Source organism: Engystomops pustulosus, chromosome 7 (assembly GCF_040894005.1).
Source record: "Engystomops pustulosus chromosome 7, aEngPut4.maternal, whole genome shotgun sequence".
NCBI lineage: Eukaryota > Metazoa > Chordata > Amphibia > Anura > Leptodactylidae > Engystomops > Engystomops pustulosus.
This window is the reverse complement of record NC_092417.1, coordinates 132,794,803-132,817,560: the sequence shown is the minus strand read 5'-3', so window position 1 is coordinate 132,817,560 and position 22,758 is coordinate 132,794,803. Positions and strand designations below refer to the sequence as shown.

Here is a 22,758-nt window from a genome sequence, read left to right as displayed (position 1 = left end):
GCTCTATATTATAACACAGGTACTGTCAGCTATGCAATGGTGCGGCGATTGCACCTTGGTCACACAAAGGACGCCGGCAGTGGTAACATCCCGGTCTGCATCCAGTGGTCATCGCTGTGTGTGTCTTAGATTTGTCTGAGAGCCAGACGCTGCCATAGAAAGAGCCACATATGGCTCCCGAGCCATAGGTTCCCTACCCCTGCAGTAGAGGGTAGAGAGTAAAATGTAAAATACAGGTGGGGTCTGATCTTAGTCACTATACAGCGTGTTTATGACTGAAATTCTGGATAAGTTATACATACGCCATCTGCTGATAATATAAACGGTACTAGAATATAAGTACCAAAATGGTAACAACACCACCACAGAAAATGGGCTAACTAATAAAAGGGACACAATGGGGCAAATTTACTTACCCGGTCCATTCGCGTTCCAGCGGCGGCTTCTCCGCTCTGGATTCGGGTCCGGCCGGGATTTAATAAGGTAGTTCTTCCGCCGTCCACCAGGTGGCGCTGCTGCGCTGAAAGTAAACTCATCGCGCCGGAATGCACCGAGCTGGACCAGGTGAAGGTAAGCGGTCCTTATGCGACACATTTTCGGTTTTTAAATGCGGCGGTTTTTCCGAATACGTCGGGTTTTCGTTCGGCCACGCCCCCCGATTTCCGTCGCGCGCATGCCAGCGCCGATGCGCCACAATCCGATCGCGTGCGCCAAAATCCCGGGGCAATTTAAGTACAAGCGGCGCAAAACGGAAATATTCGGGTAACACGTCGGGAAAACGCGAATCGGGCCCTTAATAAATGACCCCCAATGTGTCACAAAGTATGTGGGTAACGTTACACAATATCCTCATAACAGTGCACCTTGTGTACGTAAGGAGAATCCCACCCCTCCGCAGTGGAAATGTGCCCATCTCCAACCACAGGTAAGGTGTATCTCCCCCACTAGTGGACAGCCATATAACAGAGCCCTAGTGGTATGTACCAAACAATGTACAGCTAATAGGTACCAGGTAAGTATCAGGTTAGTCATCTCATAGATCCACAGACCAGAAGAAATAAATGATTATTAAATAGACTGTAGTTCCACCATTCGGGTGCAAAAAAACTCCAAAGAGATGTGACTAAAGCACAAAGTATAAAGAAATAAAATGCAAGCTGTATATTCCATATCTAAGATCTGCTTCTCCAATACATAACACAGAAACCAAAATTATAGAGGATAAATTAAAGGGAAATTTTTATTGATATATAGAAAAACAAAATGAAAAAATATCTTTCAGAGCCATAAGAGGGGTCCACAGACGGTGTCCACTATAGTATAATGGTGACTGGGGTGCACTGGTGATAATAGTGATCTAAAAAAGAAGAAGAAAATGCAATTAGTATCATATGGTAAACACCATAACCTACACAGAGGATTATGACCTACAAGGAGAACAGTAGCACAGCCAGGCAAGTCAGCACTCAAAAATTCCACTTGTCTTAAAATCCACATTTAACCCATTCGGTTTGAGGGTATTTAACTTGAAAATCCATTCAAATTCCTGTTTTTTCAATAATTTCATCCTATCTCCGCCTCTCCTCAGGGACGGAATTCTATCGATGAGGTGAAATCTGAGTTGTCCCTCTCTATGTTTGCATTCGTGAAAATGTTTAGGGACTGGAAGATCTTTTCTACCAGCCCTAATAGTGTATCTGTGTTGGTTCATCCGGGTTTTGAAATCAAGGGTGGTCTCCCCGATATACCATAGATTGCAGGGACACTGCAGCAAATATATGACATGATCAGAGTCACATGTGAGGTAATGCTTAATTTCATACTGTATGTAGTGTGGGACACCGGGTGTGTAAATTTGTCTCCTTTAAGCATCATGGTGCAGTTTACACAATGTCTACATGGGAAGCTACCCTTCTTTTGGGGAGCAAGAAAGGTCTGTCTCTTCTTTTTCTTGGAGCCAACATCGGCCCTAACAAGTTTATTCCTCAGGCTCGGAGTGCGTCTAAAAGACATAAGAGGTGGAACATTAAATTCTGAAATCATGGGGAAAGCATCAGAGAGAATATGCCAGTTTCTACTGATAATTCTCCCTATTTCATTGCTGGCTTCCGTATACGTGGATTCAAAAGGTACACGCTTCAGTTCCATTTGTTTAGTCTTAGGTTGTAAAAGCTCTTGTCTCTGTGTGTTTAGGACTCTATCCCTATGCTCAGCTATGAGGGACTTGGGATAACCTCGATCCCTGAATTTGCAAGTTAATGTATCAAAATTCTTTTGAAGATGAGACTCACTGGAAACAATGCGGCGAACCCTTAGAAACTGGCTATATGGGAGTGACCTCAGCATTTTTTTGGGATGGTTACTTTTAAAGTACAACAAATTGTTTTTATCAATGGGTTTCACAAATAAATCCGTTTGTAAAGTTCCATTACTCAACAAAACCTGAACATTAAGAAACTGTATCGATTCATTTGACCACACAAGAGTAAATTGTACGTTCCTGTCTACTCCATTCAAGAAGTCTTTGAACAAAAAAAGTTCATCAGGTGTACCTTTCCATACGAGGAAGATATCGACTATGTATCTCCACCACTTCAGTACATTACCAAAGTGGTGGGACACATAGACCGACCTCTCCTCAAAATCACACATAAAGGTGTTTGCATATGTGGGGACTACATTAGCCCCCTTTGCCGTACCCCTTAATTGCACATAAAATGTGTCCTGAAAGAGAAAATAATTACAGGTAAGTACCAGCTCAAGTAATTCCATGACAAACGTCATGACAACATCACTGTGTTCAGAATTAAGTAATTTTCTCCTGACAGCTGCCAGGCCCTTTTCATGACAGATAGATGTGTAAAGGCAACACCACGTCAAAGGAGGCTAAAATAACATTACCATCCAATATGTCAGCCATCTCCAATTTCTGCAGGAAATCTGACGTGTCTCTAATGTATGATGGGGTATCAATAGCAAATGGTCTAAAAAAATATGGCATTTGTATTAAGGATAGAACCCATACCTGCCACTATGGGTCTCCCCAGTGGGTTAGTAAGACATTTATGGATTTTGGCCCGGTGTTACCGGGTGATCCACTAATGACGATAATCGCACCCCCCCTTATCAGCGGGTTTGATTGTGAGGTCGCCGTCATGGATAAGGCCTTGCAATGTTCGCCATTCATGGCTAGTAATATTCAGATTTTTCAACAGACCAGAACCATTATCTGCCCTAAATTTCTTGATACCCATATTGACACTTTGTATAAAGGAATTAACTGCAGTATTCGTGACATTAGGAGTGAAGTTACTTTTGACATACAGATCAAAATCTTTCCGTTTAAGTACAGATGTCATGGGTACATTACTCACACTTGGAAAAAACGGTCTTTCAGCAAACCAAGTCTTCAATTTGATAGATCTGAAAAAATTCTGTAGATCGATTTCAACATTAAAACAATCAATAGGAGCTGATGGGCAAAACGACAATTCCTTATTCAATAGTGTGGTCTGTGCCGGTGATAGAATTTTGGACGAAATCTTTACAACAAGTGTTGTCCTTTCTCCTCGTTGTCACCTTTGTTGGAACTGGTTTCTTCCTCTGATTCTTTGTTTTTCCTCCGTCACCAGTGTCTCATCCCCCCTCTCCTTGTGGGTTTGTCCTTGGGGGCTGTGGGTTTCCTCCTGCCTCTAAAAAAGAATCTGAGCCAGTATGCACATCCTCTTGATCCTTTGTTGTAGTCGCCTTACCCCTTACGATCTGTCTATATTTTATCTATAGAATGTCTAAAAATTGATTGATGATGCACATGATTGTATATATTATATATGTATGCGATGTTTACCTTTATGTATGATGTCACTACACTGCGACTATATATACTTGTGAATATCCTGATTCTTGAACCAGAGCTTTGTCAATTTTGGTCAACTTGATGATTGACCACAAGTTGTCAATGGGATTAAGATCTGGGGAGTTTCCAGGCCATGGACCCAAAATCTCTATGTTTTGTTCCCTGAGCCATTTAGTTGGCTGCCAAGGTAGTAATACAGGAGACAGTCTGTACACGGAGTGATGGGAGGAGAATAGCACAGTAAGGCACACCAAGACTCACGTCAGGAATCGCAGGAGCTGGCACACAGGAACGCAGGACCACAGGGACGGACTGGCATGCAGGACCACAGGAACGGACTGGCACACAGGAACGCAGGACCACAGGAACTGACTGGCACACAGGAACGCAGGACCACAGGAACGGACTGGCACACAGGAACGCAGGACCACAGGAACAGACTGGCACACAGGAATCACAGGAACGCAGGAATCACAGGAGAGCTTTCTCTTCATGGGGAAGACTTGAAGATCCGGCAAGGGTCACAGGAAGAGGCAGAAACTTTATTCATGGATGTGTTTTTAGGTAAGACTGTGAGAGAGCAGATTCCCTTGGCTGAGAAGCAACCCCACACATGAATGGTTGCAGGATGCTTTACAGGTGGCATGAGACAAGACTGGTGGTATCGCAACTAGCCTGCAGTCGCTGCCAAGGTAGTAATACAGGAGACAGTCTGTACACGGAGTGACGGGAGGAGAATAGCACAGTAAGGCACACCAAGACTCACGTCAGGAATCGCAGGAGCTGGCACACAGGAACGCAGGACCACAGGGACGGACTGGCAGGCAGGACCACAGGAACGGACTGGCACACAGGAACGCAGGACCACAGGAACTGACTGGCACACAGGAACGCAGGACCACAGGAACGCAGGAATCACAGGAACGCAGGAATCACAGGAGAGCTTTCTCTTCATGGGGAAGACTTGAAGATCCGGCAAGGGTCACAGGAAGAGGCAGAAACTTTATTCATGGATGTGTTTTTAGGTAAGACTGTGAGAGAGCAGATTCCCTTGGCTGAGAAGCAACCCCACACATGAATGGTTGCAGGATGCTTTACAGGTGGCATGAGACAAGACTGGTGGTATCGCAACTAGCCTGCAGTCGCTGCCAAGGTAGTAATACAGGAGACAGTCTGTACACGGAGTGACGGGAGGAGAATAGCACAGTAAGGCACACCAAGACTCACGTCAGGAATCGCAGGAGCTGGCACACAGGAACGCAGGACCACAGGGACGGACTGGCAGGCAGGACCACAGGAACGGACTGGCACACAGGAACGCAGGACCACAGGAACTGACTGGCACACAGGAACGCAGGACCACAGGAACGCAGGAATCACAGGAACGCAGGAATCACAGGAGAGCTTTCTCTTCATGGGGAAGACTTGAAGATCCGGCAAGGGTCACAGGAAGAGGCAGAAACTTTATTCATGGATGTGTTTTTAGATAAGACTGTGAGAGAGCAGATTCCCTTGGCTGAGAAGCAACCCCACACATGAATGGTTGCAGGATGCTTTAAAGGTGGCATGAGACAAGACTGGTGGTATCGCAACTAGCCTGCGGTCGCTGCCAAGGTAGTAATACAGGAGACAGTCTGTACACGGAGTGACGGGAGGAGAATAGCACAGTAAGGCACACCAAGACTCACGTCAGGAATTGCAGGAGCTGGCACACAGGAACGCAGGACCACAGGGACGGACTGGCATGCAGGACCACAGGAACGGACTGGCACACAGGAACGCAGGACCACAGGAACTGACTGGCACACAGGTACGCAGGACCACAGGAACGCAGGAATCACAGGAACGCAGGAATCACAGGAGAGCTTTCTCTTCATGGGGAAGACTTGAAGATCCGGCAAGGGTCACAGGAAGAGGCAGAAACTTTATTCATGGATGTGTTTTTAGATAAGACTGTGAGAGAGCAGATTCCCTTGGCTGAGAAGCAACCCCACACATGAATGGTTGCAGGATGCTTTACAGGTGGCATGAGACAAGACTGGTGGTATCGCTCACCTTGTCTTCTCCAAACAAGCTGTTTCCCAATGTTGCAAACAATCGGAAAGGGGATTCATCAGAGAAAATTACTTTACCTCAGTCCTCAGCACTCCACTCCCTGTACCTTTTGCAGAATATCAGTCTGTCCCTGATGTTTTTTTCTGGAAAGAAGTGGCTTCTTTTCTGCCCTCCTTGACACCAAGCCTTGCTCCAAGAGTCTCACAGTGCATGCAGATGCACTCAAACCTGCCTGCTGCCATTCCTGAGCAAGATCTGCACTGCTGCTAGCCCGATCCCGAACCTGAAACACATTAAGAGATGGTCCTGGCACTTACTGGTCCTTCTTGGGCTCCCTGGAGCCTTTTTGGCAACAATGGAACCTCTCTCCTTGAATTCCTTGATGATGTGATAGATTGTTGACTGAGGTGCAATCTTTCTAGCTGCGATACTCTTCCCTGTTAGGCCAGTTTTGTGCATTGCAATGATGACTGCACATGTTTCTTTAGAGATAACCATGGTTAACAGAAGAGAAACAATGATGCCAAGCACCAGCCTCCTTTTAAAGTGTCCAGTGGTGTGATTCTTACTTAATCATGACAGATTGATCTCGAGCCCTGTCCTTATCAACACCCACACCTGAAATAATGGAGCACTCACTGAAACAATGTTAGCTGCTCCTTTTCAGGCAGGCCTGCAATGAAGTTGAAATGTGTTTTGGGGGAAAAGCTCATTTTCTAGGCAAATATTGACTTTGCAATTAATTGCTGTTAAGCTGATCACTCTTTATAACATTCTTGAGTATATGCAAATTGCCTTTATAAAACCTGGCAAGTAGACAGTAGACTTTGTAAAAATTAACATTTGTATCATTCTCAAAACTTATGGCCATGACTGTACAGTACTCGATTCCTGTGTTATTTGGTCAGAAGTAGCTAGTCTTTCTGGCTCTTCTTTCTGGCCCCATACTCTTGGGCGCCAACAGTGTGCCACTGTGAATGTATTGATCTTTGCTACAAATTGGATATTAATATATAAATATACACTCACCGGCCACTTTATTAGGTACACCTGTCCAACTGCTCGTTAACACTTAATTTCTAATCAGCCAATCACATGGCGGCAACTCAGTGCATTTAGGCATGTAGACATGGTCAAGACAATCTCCTGCAGTTCAAACTGAGCATCAGTATGGGGAAGAAAGGTGATTTGAGTGCCTTTGAACGTGGCATGGTTGTTGGTGCCAGAAGGGCTGGTCTGAGTATTTCAGAAACTGCTGATCTACTGGGATTTTCACGCACAACCATCTCTAGGGTTTACAGAGAATGGTCCGAAAAAGAAAAAACATCCAGTGAGCGGCAGTTCTGTGGGCGGAAATGCCTTGTTGATGCCAGAGGTCAGAAGAGAATGGGCAGACTGGTTCGAGCTGATAGAAAGGCAACAGTGATTCAAATCGCCACCCATTACAACCAAGGTAGGCAAAAGAGCATCTCTGAACGCACAGTACGTCGAACTTTGAGGCAGATGGGCTACAGCAGCAGAAGACCACACCGGGTGCCACTCCTTCAGCTAAGAACACGAAACTGAGGCTACAATTTGCACAAGCTCATCGAAATTGGACAGTAGAAGATTGGAAAAACGTTGCCTGGTCTGATGAGTCTCGATTTCTGCTGCAACATTCGGATGGCAGGGTCAGAATTTGGCGTCAACAACATGAAAGCATGGATCCATCCTGCCTTGTATCAACGGTTCAGGATGATGATGGTGGTGTCATGGTGTGGGGAATATTTTCTTGGCACTCTTTGGGCCCCTTGGTACCAATTGAGCATCGTTGCAACGCCACAGCCTACCTGAGTATTGTTGCTGACCATGTCCATCCCTTTATGACCACAATGTACCCAACATCTGATGGCTACTTTCAGCAGGATAATGCGCCATGTCATAAAGCTGGAATCATCTCAGACTGGTTTCTTGAACATGACAATGAGTTCACTGTACTCAAATGGCCTCCACAGTCTCAATTCAGTAGAGCATCTTTGGGATGTGGTGGAACGGGAGATTCGCATCATGGATGTGCAGCCGACAAATCTGTGGCAACTGTGTGATGCCATCATGTAAATATGGACGAAAATCTCTGAGCACCTTGTTGAATCTGTGCCACGAAGAATTGAGGCAGTTCTGAAGGCAAAAGGGGGTCCAACCCGTTACTGGCATGGTGTACCTAATAAAGTGGCTGGTGAGTGTATATTATATTATCTGTGAGCAAAGAATCACATAGACACACTCGTGGGGCGATATTTATCAGGGATTCTGCATCACGTCAGTCAGCTTATAGCTAGCACTTGTGATTATTTTCCTCAATCCTCCACCTTCACACCAGGGGCTTGTGAAGGGGGCGTGATGTATCCGTCTGCAGCGTATGCACGGTGGGGCTATCATATGTGTGGGTGTATGATAAATAACCCACCTGGTCTCTAAGATTCTCTAATTTACTATTGAACTATAGAGCTCTCTTAGGTACTATGCTTGGTGGTGATTGCTTATCCTAAATTGGTCATGTTTCCAGATATGCACAGTTACATAGATAAATCTATATCTATCTATCTATCTTTATATATCGTTTGGAGCAGCACTCCAAACGATGAATTCAAAAGAATGTGGTCCTTTTTATTTCATGTGCCAAGAACGCCCGACTGCGCATGCGCCAAGGACACACCGGAAGTGTCTCTCCGTTGCCCCGGAGACGTATATACAGCCAACTCGCGGCCAAATGCCATTACCATTGCTGGTATGGGGTAAGTATAATTAACCCCTTCACGCTCCGTGACGGATATATCCGCCATGGAGCTGTGAAGGTTGTATGAAGAAGGCTCACAGGCTGAGCCTTCTTCATACAGAGATGGGCTGGTGCTAACCTTTTCTTTGCCGCCGGCAAAGTCGCCGGTGGCACTTTAAATTTGGCGGCGCATGGGCGCCGCCATCTTACCTCCGATCGCCGCTCCCCCGAACGTCATCGGGGGGCGGCGATCGGTTGCCATGGTAGCCTCGGGTCTTCGTTTGACCTGAGGATACATGGCTTCTGCATATCCATTACAATGAGCCTGTGGCTCATTGTAATGTATAGTGAGCAGAAATGCCATATACTGCGATACAGTAGTATTGCAGTATATGGCAGGAGCGATCAGACCATCTAGGGTTAATGTACCCTAGAGGGTCTAAGAAATAGTGGGAAAAAAAGAAAAAAAAAGTTTAAAAAATGTAAAAAAATAATAAAATATTAAAAGTTCAAATCACCCCCCTTTCCCTAGAACTGATATAAAATATAATAAATAGTAAAAATCACAGACACATTAGGTATCGCCGCGTCCCAAAATGATCTATTTTTGACGGCGGTGACCTCCGGAACGGCAAATGGCGTCCAAATGTCCAAAACGCGACTTTTACACCTTTTTAGATGACATAAAAAATGTAATAAAAAATGATCAAAATGTCACACAGTCCTCAAAACGGTAGCAATGAGAACGTCGGCTCATTTCGCAAAAAATGACACCTCACACAGCTCCATGCGCCAAAGTATGAAAAAGTTATTCGCGTCAGAAGATGGCAAAAAAAAATTTTTCTTTTTTGTTCACATTCGTTTAATTTTTGAAAATGTATTAAAACGCAATAAAACCTGTATAAATTTGGTATCACCGCGATCGTACCGAATCAAAGAATAAAGTTGATGTATTATTTGGAGTGCAGAGTGAAAGTCGGAAAAACTGAGCAAACAAGAACATGATGCACATGCAGTTTTTTTCAATTTTTCCACATTTGGAATTTTTTTGCGGCTTCCCACTACATGGCATGGAATAATAAATAACATCATGGGAAAGTAAAATTTGTTACGCACAAAATAAGCCCTCACACAGGTCTGTACACGGAAAAATGAAAAAGTTATGGATTTTTGAATATGGAGAGCGAGAAATTAGCGAAAATACCCTGCGTCCTTAAGGGGTTAATCACAGAAACAATGTGAATTTCATAACATTGGATAAACTGGCACACAGCTCCACAAAAATACACACAATGTCACCAATGTATTGAGGGTTAGCTTATAAAACGAACATAAGAATAATGTATTGGGGGTCTGGGTTGCCACAAGATATGTGACTCCAACTTTGTGACCACCTCGAATGTGATGCATAGCCCTCAGTATGGTAGACAATCGTGATGAATATCAGTTCAAAGCATGCTGTGGCCCCTAGAACTTATAGGTCTTGGCTGTGTAAATAATCTGTTAGAACGTGCACAAAAATACGTACAAACACTTATCAAAAAATTGCATCAGATCCAAAATTTATTCTAAGCAAAAAAATTAAGGAGATATTGGATAAAGCATTGAGAGCAAATGTTATTGATGATGATTTGTATAAATATTTTATAATTGAACATCCCACTACTCCTGTGTTCTATGTATGGCCCAAAATTCCTAAGTGTTTGGTCTCCCCTCCTGGCAGACCGATCGTTTCGGGCACAGGATCGATCTTTTCCAACATTGCTACCTTCTTAGATAAAGTTTTGAGGAACTTGGCGACTAATGGCAAGTCTTACGTAAGTGACACGGAAGACTTCATTAACAAATTGAATGCTGTACACATCTCAGAACAAGATAGGGTCCTTCTTGTGTCTATTTATATTTGGACATGATTATAACACTGTTTAATTCGCCACAATGTGGGAAGGGCGGGGCTTATTAAGTCACATGATCACTGGATTTTTGTATATATGTCCATGTTATGCACTGATTGTTTAGCTTGAAGAAGGCTCAAGGCGAGCCGAAACGTCGCTATTGCACATGAAATAAAAAGGACCACATTCTTTTGAATTCATCGTTTGGAGTGCTGATTTTTTTCTTTTTTTCTATTCATGGAGGATCATCTGTCCAATCCTAACTAGCCTGCACCCATTGTTGTTCCAGCGTGCTGCCTGGACTTTCACTCCGTATCTATATATATAGATATACATCTATTGATATATATGAGGCTCCAGTCTTCCCCACAGTGCATGGAGAAAGAATGTGATGTACCCTCTTCAAGGCCATGTTGGAGATGATGTTGTCTTGGAGGTCATACCAGGCAGACGCCATACTGCATAGCTTCAGTATATGAAACTGAATTATGTCCATAATAAAAGTTCCTTGAATAACTTCAAACCAGAAAATATTGTCATATCCATTACCCCTCCAATACATAAAGTCCATTAACTATGGCCCGTTTGTCTCAGAATGATAAATAACAAGTGAAAGATTTTTTCACCCAGGTAGAAGAATTAAGGTCCAGGATAAAAGCAAGGGGGTGCCCAGTAGAGGAAGTCTATGTTATCTATGTTAGGATGTTGTAGGAGAGTCAAGAGATACCTTTATACGATAAAAAGCAGAAAATGAAAATAGACCAACACAGAAGATTCATATTTTCCTTTTGTTTTACCCTACAAACGGGCATATTTAGGTCAGCTGTGAGGAAGAACAACATGACTAAGAATGACGAACTCTGAAAACATATAACCAAGAATAAAGAAGAATAAAGGGGGGGGGGGGGGCGCTCTGTGGTTACCCTGGGTTATGTGTAAACAATGTTGTAAGACTTGTGCTGACGGAAACAAGCCAATTACCGTATATACTCGTGTATAAGCCGAGTTTTTCAGCACAAAAAATGTGCTGAAAAACGTCCCCTCGGCTTACACACGAGTCAGTCAGTCAGTCAGTCAAAATTACTTTAAAAAAAAATAAATTTATATACTCACCCTCCGGTGGCCCCGATGTGCAGCGCTGCTCCCCCGATGTCCGCGCGGCTCATCTTCAGGCATCCGCGCCCGTCTTCTGTCTTCTGCTCGGCGCCGCCATTGTTTTTCCCCCGGGCGGCGCCTAGCATGACGTCAGCAGCGTACTAGGTGCCGGCCCGGGAGAGAGCAATGGCGGCGCCCTGCAGAAGAAGGAAGACGGGCGCAGAAGCCTGAAGACCAGCGGCGCAGACATCGGGGGAGCAGCGCTTCACATCGGGGCCACCGGAGGGTGAGTATATAAGTTTACTTTTTTTTTTTATGCTGGGGCGGCTGTATACTACACGGGGCAGGCTGTATACTACTGGGGGCAGGCTGTATACTACTGGGGGCAGGCTGTATACTACTCAGGGGCAAGCTGTATACTACTGGGGTCAGGCTGAGGTGGCTGTATACTACTGGGGGATGCTGTATACTACTGGGGGATGCTGTATACTACTGGGGGAAGCTGTATACTACTGGGGGAAGCTGTATACTACAAGGGGCTAGCTGTATACTACAAGGGGCTAGCTGTATACTACATGGGGCTAGCTGTATACTACATGGGGCTAGCTGTATACTACATGGGGCTAGCTGTATACTACATGGGGCTTGCTGTATACTACATGGGGCTGGCTGTATACTACTGGGGGCAAGATGGGCTGGCTGTATACTACTGGGGGCTGGCTGTATACTACTGGGGGCAGGCTGGGGGCCACCGGAGGGTGAGTATATAAGTTTATTTTATTTTTTTATGCTGGGGCGGCTGTATACTACACGGGGCAGGCTGTATACTACTGGGGGCAGGCTGTATACTACTGGGGGCAGGCTGTATACTACTCGGGGGCAAGCTGTATACTACTCGGGGGCAAGCTGTATACTACTGGGGTCAGGCTGAGGTGGCTGTATACTACTGGGGGAGGCTGTATACTACTGGGGGATGCTGTAAACTACTGGGGGAAGCTGTATACTACTGGGGGAAGCTGTATACTACAAGGGGCTAGCTGTATACTACAAGGGGCTAGCTGTATACTACATGGGGCTAGCTGTATACTACATGGGGCTAGCTGTATACTACATGGGGCTTGCTGTATACTACATGGGGCTGGCTGTATACTACTGGGGGCAAGATGGGCTGGCTGTATACTACTGGGGGCTGGCTGTATACTACTGGGGGCAGGCTGGGGTGGCTGTATACTGGGGCAGGCTGTATACTATAGGGGGCTGGTTGGCTGTATACTGGGGGTGTCTGTGACCAATGCATTTCCCACCCTCGGCTTATACTCGAGTCAATAGGTTTTCCCAGTTTTTGGTGGTATACTCGAGTATATACGGTAATTAAAATAGCTATTCCTCCTGCCAGAGTAGCCATTTAAAAAAAATGGATACTTAATATTCCGTTAGCCAATATAAACGGATGCATAAGAATTGTATCAAATAATACTTTTGTCTGTCAAGCACAAATTCTCAAACATCAGTTAAAAAAAGGATACCCCAAAAGACTTTTACAAAAGGCCTTTGTTAAATCATAAAATTTAACTGAAAAACAATGGAAAGTGACATTCTAGAAATGTGAAACTTATTCAGATGCAAAGTTGTGAGGGATCCATGCTTTTTTCATCTTAATATACGTTATTAACGTTGTTCACGTTGCTTGTAGAGAGATGAACCCTGTTTATGGTGATGACACTACCAGTGGTGCTGAACAAGCGGTCTGAATGCACACTTACCGCAGAGTAGGATAGTACATGCAAGGCATAGAGGGCAAACTCTGGCCACATCTCCCAATTTCCCACCCAGAAATTGAACAGGCATTATAGTCTGTCCCCTGGTACTACTTGCCCTATCCAATGGTGGTGGAGGAAAATTGAACATGGCGTTCCACATTGTGGCCATGCTAACCCGCCATGGCGGCTTACTTCTCCTTGTGCTGCCACTGAGCTTTCAATGTCAGATGAGAACACCGCAAGTAGTGAAAGCTTGCACTTCCTCAGTTTATTTTCACCCTCTAGTAATGGAATGAAGGATGCTTGGAAGAATGGAGAGCTGCACGAATGCTACGGACAGGCTTTGTGATTGTGGTGCTAAGGGTGACCGGTGGCCTTGTGACTAGGGAGGCAGTGGAACAGGCTGGGCCAGCTGAAGCAGCAGGACGATCCTTGACAACATGTGGGATTGTCTTTGTTTACCGGGTCCCTGGGCGCAGGCAGTAGCATGGGATGATGTGGCTATGGAATGACCGCTATGCCTTGGCCAACATTCACTTGTTCTGCTGGCTGCCCATAGCTTCCTGGCCACCACCTATTCCTTCGAAGTATCACCATCTCAGGTCTAGGACCTCATCATTACCCCTCACCTCTGCCCTCCTTCTACATCGGCACATCGCAGAAAGCCACAAGTGCACCTACTACCTGGTGAATCTAATCCTGAGGATCACTCACCATGACCACTCCAGTAATCCGGAATCTCCAACAATCTGGAATCTGTAACCAGATCGTTTGGCTCGTTGCCTGCAGTTTTTCGAATAAAGAACCGTGAGTTGTTTTGCACCACGTTTCCTCCGTCTGTTCCCTGGAGACGGCTGTAACACTGAGGGCACCCCATCCATTACCCAGGGACTCATACTACGGACATTAAAGGGGTTGTCCCAAGGAGATTCAAGTACATCAGCCTCTCCCTCTACATTTTCTTGCACACACCACCTGCTGGAGACCTGCCAGGCTTTAAGACAGCCCTCCGGTCCCCATACCAAGCACCGTGACATAAGGGTGCCTAGGCCACAACCGCCAGCCACTCCAGTATTCTGGGCCCCGGCTGCCTCCAGGCCTCAAGAAAAGGCTAGGCCCTGGTGGGCCTGTCTAATACTTGACAGAGAAAGGATGTTCAGGATCTTGCTGGATGATGCAGTACATGCTAATAATCAGGTCTGGTCTTTGCAAGTATTGCTGTAGAATCCTGTATAATTGGTATGAATATTCCTGCACTGATGTGATTCTTAAAAGTGCCTTATAAGGGCAATTATTTCAGGTTTTCACCTGTCCCCAATAATATGAGTCCTGGAAATGTAAATTTCTGATGTTTACAACCTGACTAACCCTATGGAGTCTAGATGTGTGCCCCTGCTCTTATACTGCAGAGATTCACATATACCCTGTGGTTGCCTGTCGTTGCTACGGGGCTGGAGGCTGCTTGATTGGCTGCTTCTGCAGACATTCAAGCATCTTTGCGCTTTTTCCCAAACACGGACCACAATTCTGAATAATGACATGTGCGCTCTAGGTCCGTTGGTGCCGAATCCATGAAATTTGATGTAGTTGTGCCCTACGGGATCGCTCATCACTAATTACTATGGGACCCAATCCAGAAGAACTAGGAAGTAGTGCAGCAAAGTTTTCCTATTTTCATTATTAATATTTTTTAAATACATTTAAAAAAAATTTAATCTTGTGTGCAAAAAAGTGTTTCTTCTGTCCATATTCTGATGGCAATAACTTTTTCATACCTAATTTTTTGCCTGGTGACCTGAAGTTTTCTTTGGTGCCATTGTGGGGACTGTATCACTTTTTATTCAAATTTGCATTTGTTGTGAAAAAGTGGGGATTCAGACATTATACCGGTTCACCACCGAGAATAATTGTTTTTATATTTTGATAGATCAGGAATTTTGCAACACGGCAATACCTAACATGTTTATGTTTGCTTATTTATTTTAATTTGTGTTATAGGAAAGAGGGGAAATTTGAATTTTAGGACTTTTCTTTACAGATTGCTCATACCTTGCCATAGAAATACTGTATGGCGGAGGGTGACAAGATGACATACTGCGGCAAGCAGTTTGGCCAAAATTTATAAGCCTTTCCAATGAAACACATTAGTTTAATTGGAAATGTGTAGGCGTTTTGGCCAAACCCCTCCCACTTGCGTTTTGGATGCTTTTAAAAACGTGACAAAACGCCACGTGGTAATCCGCCCTAAGGGTGCGATCACCCACAGCATTTTTTAATAAATTTTTGTCACAAATGATCATTATTGTAGCAGAGGTGACATATGACTGCTGTCAGCCAGTGGTAACGGTTGAATAAATCTGCTGCGCAAAATTATACAAGCCATTCAAATTATACGAGTCAGACACAATGTTAACAACCCCACAACTTGTTATGTATTGCTGTATTTTCAAAATGCTGCATTCTCTTTCAGCAATAAAAAAAATGCAAGAATGGAATACACAGCTAGGAGTACACACAAGCCGCAGGGAAACACTGTGTGTGTACACGGTGCACAGAATAGGGTCGGATGCACAGTGCATAGCTGTCTGTGGATTGTGTATACAGCTTCCCTGCAGGAGACACCTTGTTGTAACTAACACAATTCCACATAACTTCTCCCTCTGTCACAATGAAACCTTGTCCAGCCCACACATGTGACTAATCATGTGATCAATTACATCATCAAAGGTCTTGTCACACTCTAGAATCACATCGCACGTTATTGATCACGTGACTGTGACGTCATCTAAGGTCCTTTACCACACTAGGACCTCGCCGTTTCTAGACTTATTTATGCGCATGTGACTGATGCTTAGGAGAAGGTGAGGATCAGGGGGAGACGCAGCCCAACACCTGTGCACATTACTCCTGGGGATTGCAGAGCACGCTCACTTACATGTATAATGTAAAGGAGCGCACCCAGGTCACGTTTAGCTAGCCTGGAGTAACACTGACATTACTGTCATACCATTACCTGGTATAATCCTCCTGCCTCAGCCCTAATCTGTAACTTGTTAAAAACTATGTAGATGACTTGCATAGGGTACTGAGACATGGAGTTATCTGGCCGCGCTCCAGTCAGAGGTGCAGGGCGCAGATAAAGAGAAGCGTGCCAAACTACTGGCCATGCGCCCGGCCAGGCTACTCCAGAACCCAGAATTTAATTTCATAAGGAAGGTACTATAGATTACTTGCAGGCCTCTTTATGTTTGCAGAATCCAGCCATGTCACCTCAACCCCTGCCATTTGCTTGAACTGCTCCTACAGCAGGTGCACGCCAAGGGCTTAGGATGGCAACCGCGACAGACACTCGAGTTGCCTTCACATTGTTATTTAAAAACAGTAATATATGACTGCAGGACAGTTGTATCACCTGGACTAAAGCCTAAACACATCACTACAGTTTTCTTGCATAAAAGAATTGGTGGCCGATACCTGGATTCTATAATAGCCTTTGTATTTGTTGAATAAATTGTTATAACCAATTCCTCTGTGCCAGAAAGGGTTTTGTACTCATGCAGATTATCTATAAGCTTATCTATCTGCACTTTCTTTTTTTCCTTTTAGGTGTAAAGAGCTGTGACTTACTAGCTCTCTGGAAATATTCATCAGATTATTACATCATGGCCTTACAGGGTGAGGAATACGATGTCCCACATCTTTTTGACATATCTTTATTAAGTCAAGGAAATTTCCTACCGAAGGAATAAATATATGACAGATGCACAGCACGCTTCTTGAACCTGCACTTATCCCAAAAATGGTTCTGGGAACCTTGTCCTGCGGGTTCTAGAAATTTAAAGGTGGTCATCCGCATCCGCATATCGCTCTATTCGTGTCATCTGTTCAATTGGCCATTGGACAGGTGTCCATGACATACGTTATGCCCCTTTCATACAACCATTTAACATTTGTGTGTACTGTCACTTTTTTTTTTTTTTTTTTTTTACAATGGACTTTGCAATACTCATTGTATTCAATGAGTTTTGTCAGAAATTCATTTTTTCATGCACATAAGCAAATTTTTTTTTTTAGCAAACATGAAACTCCCTGAATGCTCTGCTTTTTCAAGTTGGGTGCATGAAAAAAACTCTATGCAAGTCTGTGGGGACGCATTAAAAATGCATTCTACTCTCGGATACATGTGCACTGAGTTTATCAGTGATCCACTGCCCAGAAACCACTGGGAAGAAGCCTCATCGCTTTTGTCGCGATCCCCGAGGTGCGTTGTCTGACGAGGATGAAGTCCACGCAATTCAATAAGGTCGTGCCCCGCTCAGGTCCGCCGGAGTTCACCTTCTTCCCGGTGTATCTGAGTGCATGTCTTTCAACACAGTTTGAATTTTAAATCCCACGCTTAGTCTGAATCAGTCGGGTTGTTCGACGGCTGCCCCCGATTTGAGTCACGTGAAATCCGATCGCATGCGCCAAAATCCCCTGTTAAATGCGGCGCAGATCAGAAATACAGTGTGCGGACCCTTAGTAAATGTGCCCCATTGTGTCATGCATCACATTGGTCTTTTCCTAGGCACGACCACGGTCATATGTCTTAGGTAGGTAATATACTGCATCTTGTGGAAGTCTTATCCACCCAATGTAGCAAAAGAATTCACATTTCTGTACAGAAATTGACCTGTCAGATATTCATTGCAGATTTAAACCTTTGCAGTGGAAAAGAATAAACCTACATTAAACACGTAGAAGTCATAATTCATTTAATCATTAATAAGTTCCCAACCAATCCTGGTCCATATCTTGATGGTTAAAATGGCATTTGTCAGCAAGTTCACACCTCGTTTACTTGGTGGATTTTAAAATTGGATAAAATTTGCACCGGTTCTGTATGTATCACCTTTTTTTCCCCCCCTACAATAAAACACATGACTCTGTGTGCATGCAGGCCGCAAACAATGGGCCGTGTTTTGTTATGTCCGGTGCGACTGATTTGGGTAGTATGAGAGCTGATGTCAATTGAAAGAGACTGACCGTACTACAGGGATAGTATGCGCAATAATAACTTGACTAATGAAAGGTTATGGGGTTGTGATGTAGCCGAAGCTCATGGTTGTATCAAACACCATGTAACTCTGTAAACTGACACTTACTGGTTTTCACCAAAATCTGTAGCAAAACGTCATGTGTATTTATTTCTGGTGCATCATCTATTATCTACCATGTAATACAAGTCCCATCTGGTGAAGCACTTGCTTTACTACAGTCTGATATGCATTAATTCTTGACTTTTTTTTTCCACCTCACTATTATTTTTACTCCTTTTATGTCCAATTTTTTAAATAAATATTACTCTCTTCACATTTTGACGGTAGATGATGATACGTGGTCTCCTCCATCTGAGTCAGACATGAAGATTCTGAGAGCACGACGTGAGCGCCAGGATAAGATTAGTAGGATGATGGGAGATTACTTATTGAAGGGGTACAGAATGCTTGGAGAGAGCTGTGATATGTGTGGGGTAAGTGGGTGCCAGGTTTTTAACTTTGAATTTGCCTTGCCAGTTTTTAATAATTGTAATAATGTTATTCTCTTTATCCACTATTCTCTGTAGACTATACTTTTACAGGATCGGCAAAAGAAATTACTTTGCATCTCATGTCAAGAACTTGATTCTGATACTGAAAAGGATAACCCAGGTAATCTAATATTGCTAATATGTAATGTACTTTTCTCTTTAATGCTGTATTCTTCTTTAGTGTCACCATTCAAGGAGTTTTATGGACCCAATCTTTTAATGACCTTGTCAGTGGTTAAAAAAACATTTTATATCTGTCTACTGGTGGAAAGAAAATGGTATAGTGCATATTCTCTCCTTCTCCTGCACTCCCCTCCAGTCTATCACTGCTGGCCTATGTATGTATACAGCAGGTGTGTGCTGCTACAGAAGGAGTTTACAAACACTAGCAATGACAGCCAGAACCATGGCTGAACCGGAATGCAGGGGAAGGTAAGTATACGCTCTTCGTTATTTATAAACTCCATAGACAAAATATGGTAATTCCTGGATCTGGTCTGCTGCTCTCTCTTGTGCCAAATGGAAAACCATGTATGTTTTTCAAATGCAGGTTTTCCTATTGTTCCTTTCTTTTTGCTCTAAATTTTCATTCATGCAATGAGAACCACATAAAAGCAGATACTTTCAATGCAAAGTATGAATGAGGCCTTTAGCAATGTTTTTAATTTTTTTTCCTTTTTAATGACCTAAACTTGGCTCTTATCTTTCTGGTATTTTACATTGTGGATAACTGAATTAGTAATCAGCTCTCGCTAAATATCGGGGCAACAAGAAATCTGTGCATCATATATCACTGCACAAAGATTAGTCTGTGACACCGCACTTCTCACATCTGTGATCACAGACTGTGAAACCAGCCTAAGGCCTCATTCACACGGCCGTTGGGGGACGTATATACCACCCCCTTAGGCTGGCAATGGGCGCACAGTGCCCTACATCGGTATGGAGAGGGGTGGGGGCAAGCAGCGCTCACCCCCTCCTCCTCTCCTGGGCACCAACGTGTTCCCGCCGTGCTACATATAGCAATGTTTTTAATTTTGTTCTTTTTTAATAACCTAAACTATATAAATATAGCCCAAGAATGATAACGGCAGATTGATGCTCCATTTACAGCCAGTGCAGTAGGCATCTGAGATGATCTAACAGTAGATAGATAAATGCAGATCTGGATGTGACTGGAGTATCACAGATGATATAAGCATTGTAATTAAGAACATATTACCTGATATCACCTTACATATTGACATGCAAATCTCCTCACATGTTACTTCACATATCACTACATATTACCTCACATGTTACTTCAATATTACCTCACACATAAGTCTTATACTCATTGCCCATAGTAACAAATCAAAGCTCAGATCAATGATCTATAGCAAAATAGAAGCTTCTGTACATGGTGGTTAATGAGTGTATTTTGGGGTGAAAATTTCTTCTCAAAACCTTATCTATGACGTTCCCTGAGTCACAAGTTGCAGTTGTGCTAAATTTAGTGATTGTAAATGTAACTGTGCAGATTTATATATTAGATATATCGATTAAGTGTGGTTACAGTACCTTCAAATCCTGGCCAGTTTGTTGGGGTCATTACTGTCAGACCACACCTGATTTTATTTTTTTTAAATGTCGATAATGGTTCACTGGGAATTACTTAATGTACTTGTGTATGTAAATTCTGATTCTTAAAACTCAAAATATCTCTTTTTCCTTTTTTCTTTCAAGTCCTCAATCCTCAAGCTGCTCTATCTCAGGTGCGCGAGCATCAGCTTTCTCTGCAAGACAACCCAGTTCCCGATGTCCCAGCAGCTGTTACCTCTGTACCAATCCCGGATTCTGGCCCTGTAAATGCTGTAGTTTCTTTCAGTGTTCCCAATGCAATAGTTTCTGCTGAGAATGAGCTTCTAGAGAAGATGAGCTGGGCCACCCACCAGCTAAAGGAAACTAGTTCAGTGGAGTATAGCTCCCAGCTTTGTACACTCATTGGCAGCTGTGCCCAGAGTCTAAAGTCACTACGAGAACTCAAACATTAAAAATATAGTGGTTCTTGTACATCTCTGCACGGATTATTAGTATTTTTCTCAAATCCACTTCATTCTATTGATTATTGTGTCAGGTTTGTAACAAATATGTTTTTTGCATTTAGTCATTGTTAAATACTATTTGTCATGTTTGATGCTTTAGATTCTAGGCCAGATTCACAGAAAATATATTTATTCACAGTAAAGCACATTGGATCATTAGGAATTAAAGATATATTCTCATCACCACCTGTATGTGGATTCTTCTTTTTTTTACACTTGGGTAATCAGAATTTCAATAAATCATATACTATTCACACATTTTTTGGGGGGTATTATTACTTGTCTGTTTTTAGATTCGATCGCTGCCCCCTGTGAGATCATTGGGGAGCGGCGATCGATTACCATACAAGGACCCAACGCTGTCTTGTTTTAACCCATTTATTGTATTGTGTACATTGTAATGACTGATGTGTAAAATCCTCATATAATGCCATACTATAGTATGGCGGTATGTGGTAGGATCGGCTAGGAAACCCTAGTGGGTCTAAAAAAGATTGTAAAAAAATAAATTTAAAAAATCTATAAATTCAAATCGCCCCTCTTTCCCTAGAAAAAATACCACACACGGCTCCATACACTGAAGTATGAAAAAGTTATTAGCACCAGAAGATGACAAAATGAAGATTTCCGCTTCGTCTCCCATGACGGCCCCACCTGGAGGATGCCCCTTGACCACTGAAGGGACAGGAAGACGAGAGGTTAAATGCTCCCCCCCGCATCCTCCCGCCAATGTTCTTCATGTCCCTGCTGAGGCAGGACAAAAGAGGTGCCCTCTCTCCTCCAGGGTGGGGGGGGGACGAAGTTTTTATTTACGGGTAGACCATCTGGCTAATCCCCAGCGGGCTGGGGCGCTCGGTCGGCTCTGGCCCTCCCTGTCGCTGCTGTCCAGTCCGTTTTCCCCTGGCCGCCACGCCGCGATCTTGGGTTGTACGTGCGGCGGCTGAAGAGACTACATTTCCCGGCGTCCCTCGAGGTCGAATGACGACTTCCGGCCGCGACCGGAAGTAGCGGATCACAGGACCACAATGCACTCCTGGGAACGGGAGCACGGGCGTGTGGCCTCTCCAAAAGGGGGATGGGCTCCCCATTAAGGTATTTAAAGCAGATGGAGCGGGCTGGTCACGCTGATCTCAGGTCTAAGATCTGTGTGTGACGCTGTGTAATTGTTTCTGTGGAAAACCTTTCCTGTGCTGAGCTTCCCCGGCTCTGTGATGGCTGAGGCAGACCCGACTTTCCTGCATCCTCCGGTTTCTGTAAGTGGGGTCACTTGTGCAGGAATGGGCTTTTACTGTCTGTAAAGGTATCGGGTCATTTATTATCCTCCACTTGCCTTTTCAGGAGAAAGACCAGGGGTCTAGGGGTAAAGGCTAGGAGGATAAAGGGGATAAGACAAGCAAGTCTGAAAAACCCGAAAAAAGTAGACTTAAGAAATGTAACGTGCTCTCACTCTGTCTGACTCATACAAAAAAACGATTTGCAAGTCATGCATTGACAATTTTATGAGAGAGGAAAAAACGTCATCTGTTTCAGTTTGAGGAACTCGATGGTCTTCTAAGGGCAATAAGACAGACCCTAGAGATTGAGGAGGTCCTTCCCCCCAGGTCTAAGGAGGAGGAATTACTTGGCGGTCTGAAGGCAAAGCGTCAGAGGGTATTTCCTTTGAATGACACCTTAAAGGAGCTGGTTTCG

At 43.9% G+C, this 22,758-nt stretch overlaps 1 protein-coding gene and 1 long non-coding RNA gene across 4 annotated transcripts in view; one reads left to right on the top strand and one right to left on the bottom strand.

Annotated features, from left to right (window-relative positions):
* Positions 1–1,288: 1,288 nt before the first annotated feature.
* Positions 1,289–22,758, bottom strand: part of LOC140070855 (uncharacterized) — a 33,519-nt gene continuing 12,049 nt past the window's right edge. Inside the window, exon 4 of the long non-coding RNA XR_011849007.1 lies at positions 1,289–1,357. This is a non-coding gene — a long non-coding RNA (uncharacterized lncRNA). The remainder of the gene's footprint in view (positions 1,358–22,758) is intronic.
* On the top strand, positions 16,132–21,252 carry ZNRD2 (zinc ribbon domain containing 2). Of its 3 annotated transcripts, none has more exons than XM_072117845.1 (5): positions 16,132–16,277; positions 17,023–17,091; positions 18,783–18,928; positions 19,022–19,106; positions 20,711–21,252. In XM_072117845.1, exons 2-5 carry the CDS (start codon positions 17,079–17,081, stop codon positions 21,016–21,018), a joined length of 552 nt encoding a protein of 183 aa, XP_071973946.1. In that variant the 5' UTR covers positions 16,132–16,277; positions 17,023–17,078; the 3' UTR covers positions 21,019–21,252. The 3 variants fall into 3 exon arrangements, with proteins under 3 accessions (XP_071973946.1, XP_071973947.1, XP_071973949.1); XM_072117846.1 differs by lacking the exon at positions 16,132–16,277 and adding an exon at positions 16,284–16,378; XM_072117848.1 differs by lacking the exon at positions 16,132–16,277 and adding an exon at positions 16,417–16,632.

Coding starts and splice junctions, on each gene's coding strand:
- ZNRD2 (XM_072117845.1), top strand. Junction 18,929..19,021: donor AGAGCTGTGATATGTGTGGG/GTAAGTGGGTGC, acceptor TATTCTCTGTAG/ACTATACTTTTACAGGATCG. Junction 19,107..20,710: donor TACTGAAAAGGATAACCCAG/GTAATCTAATAT, acceptor TTTTCTTTCAAG/TCCTCAATCCTCAAGCTGCT.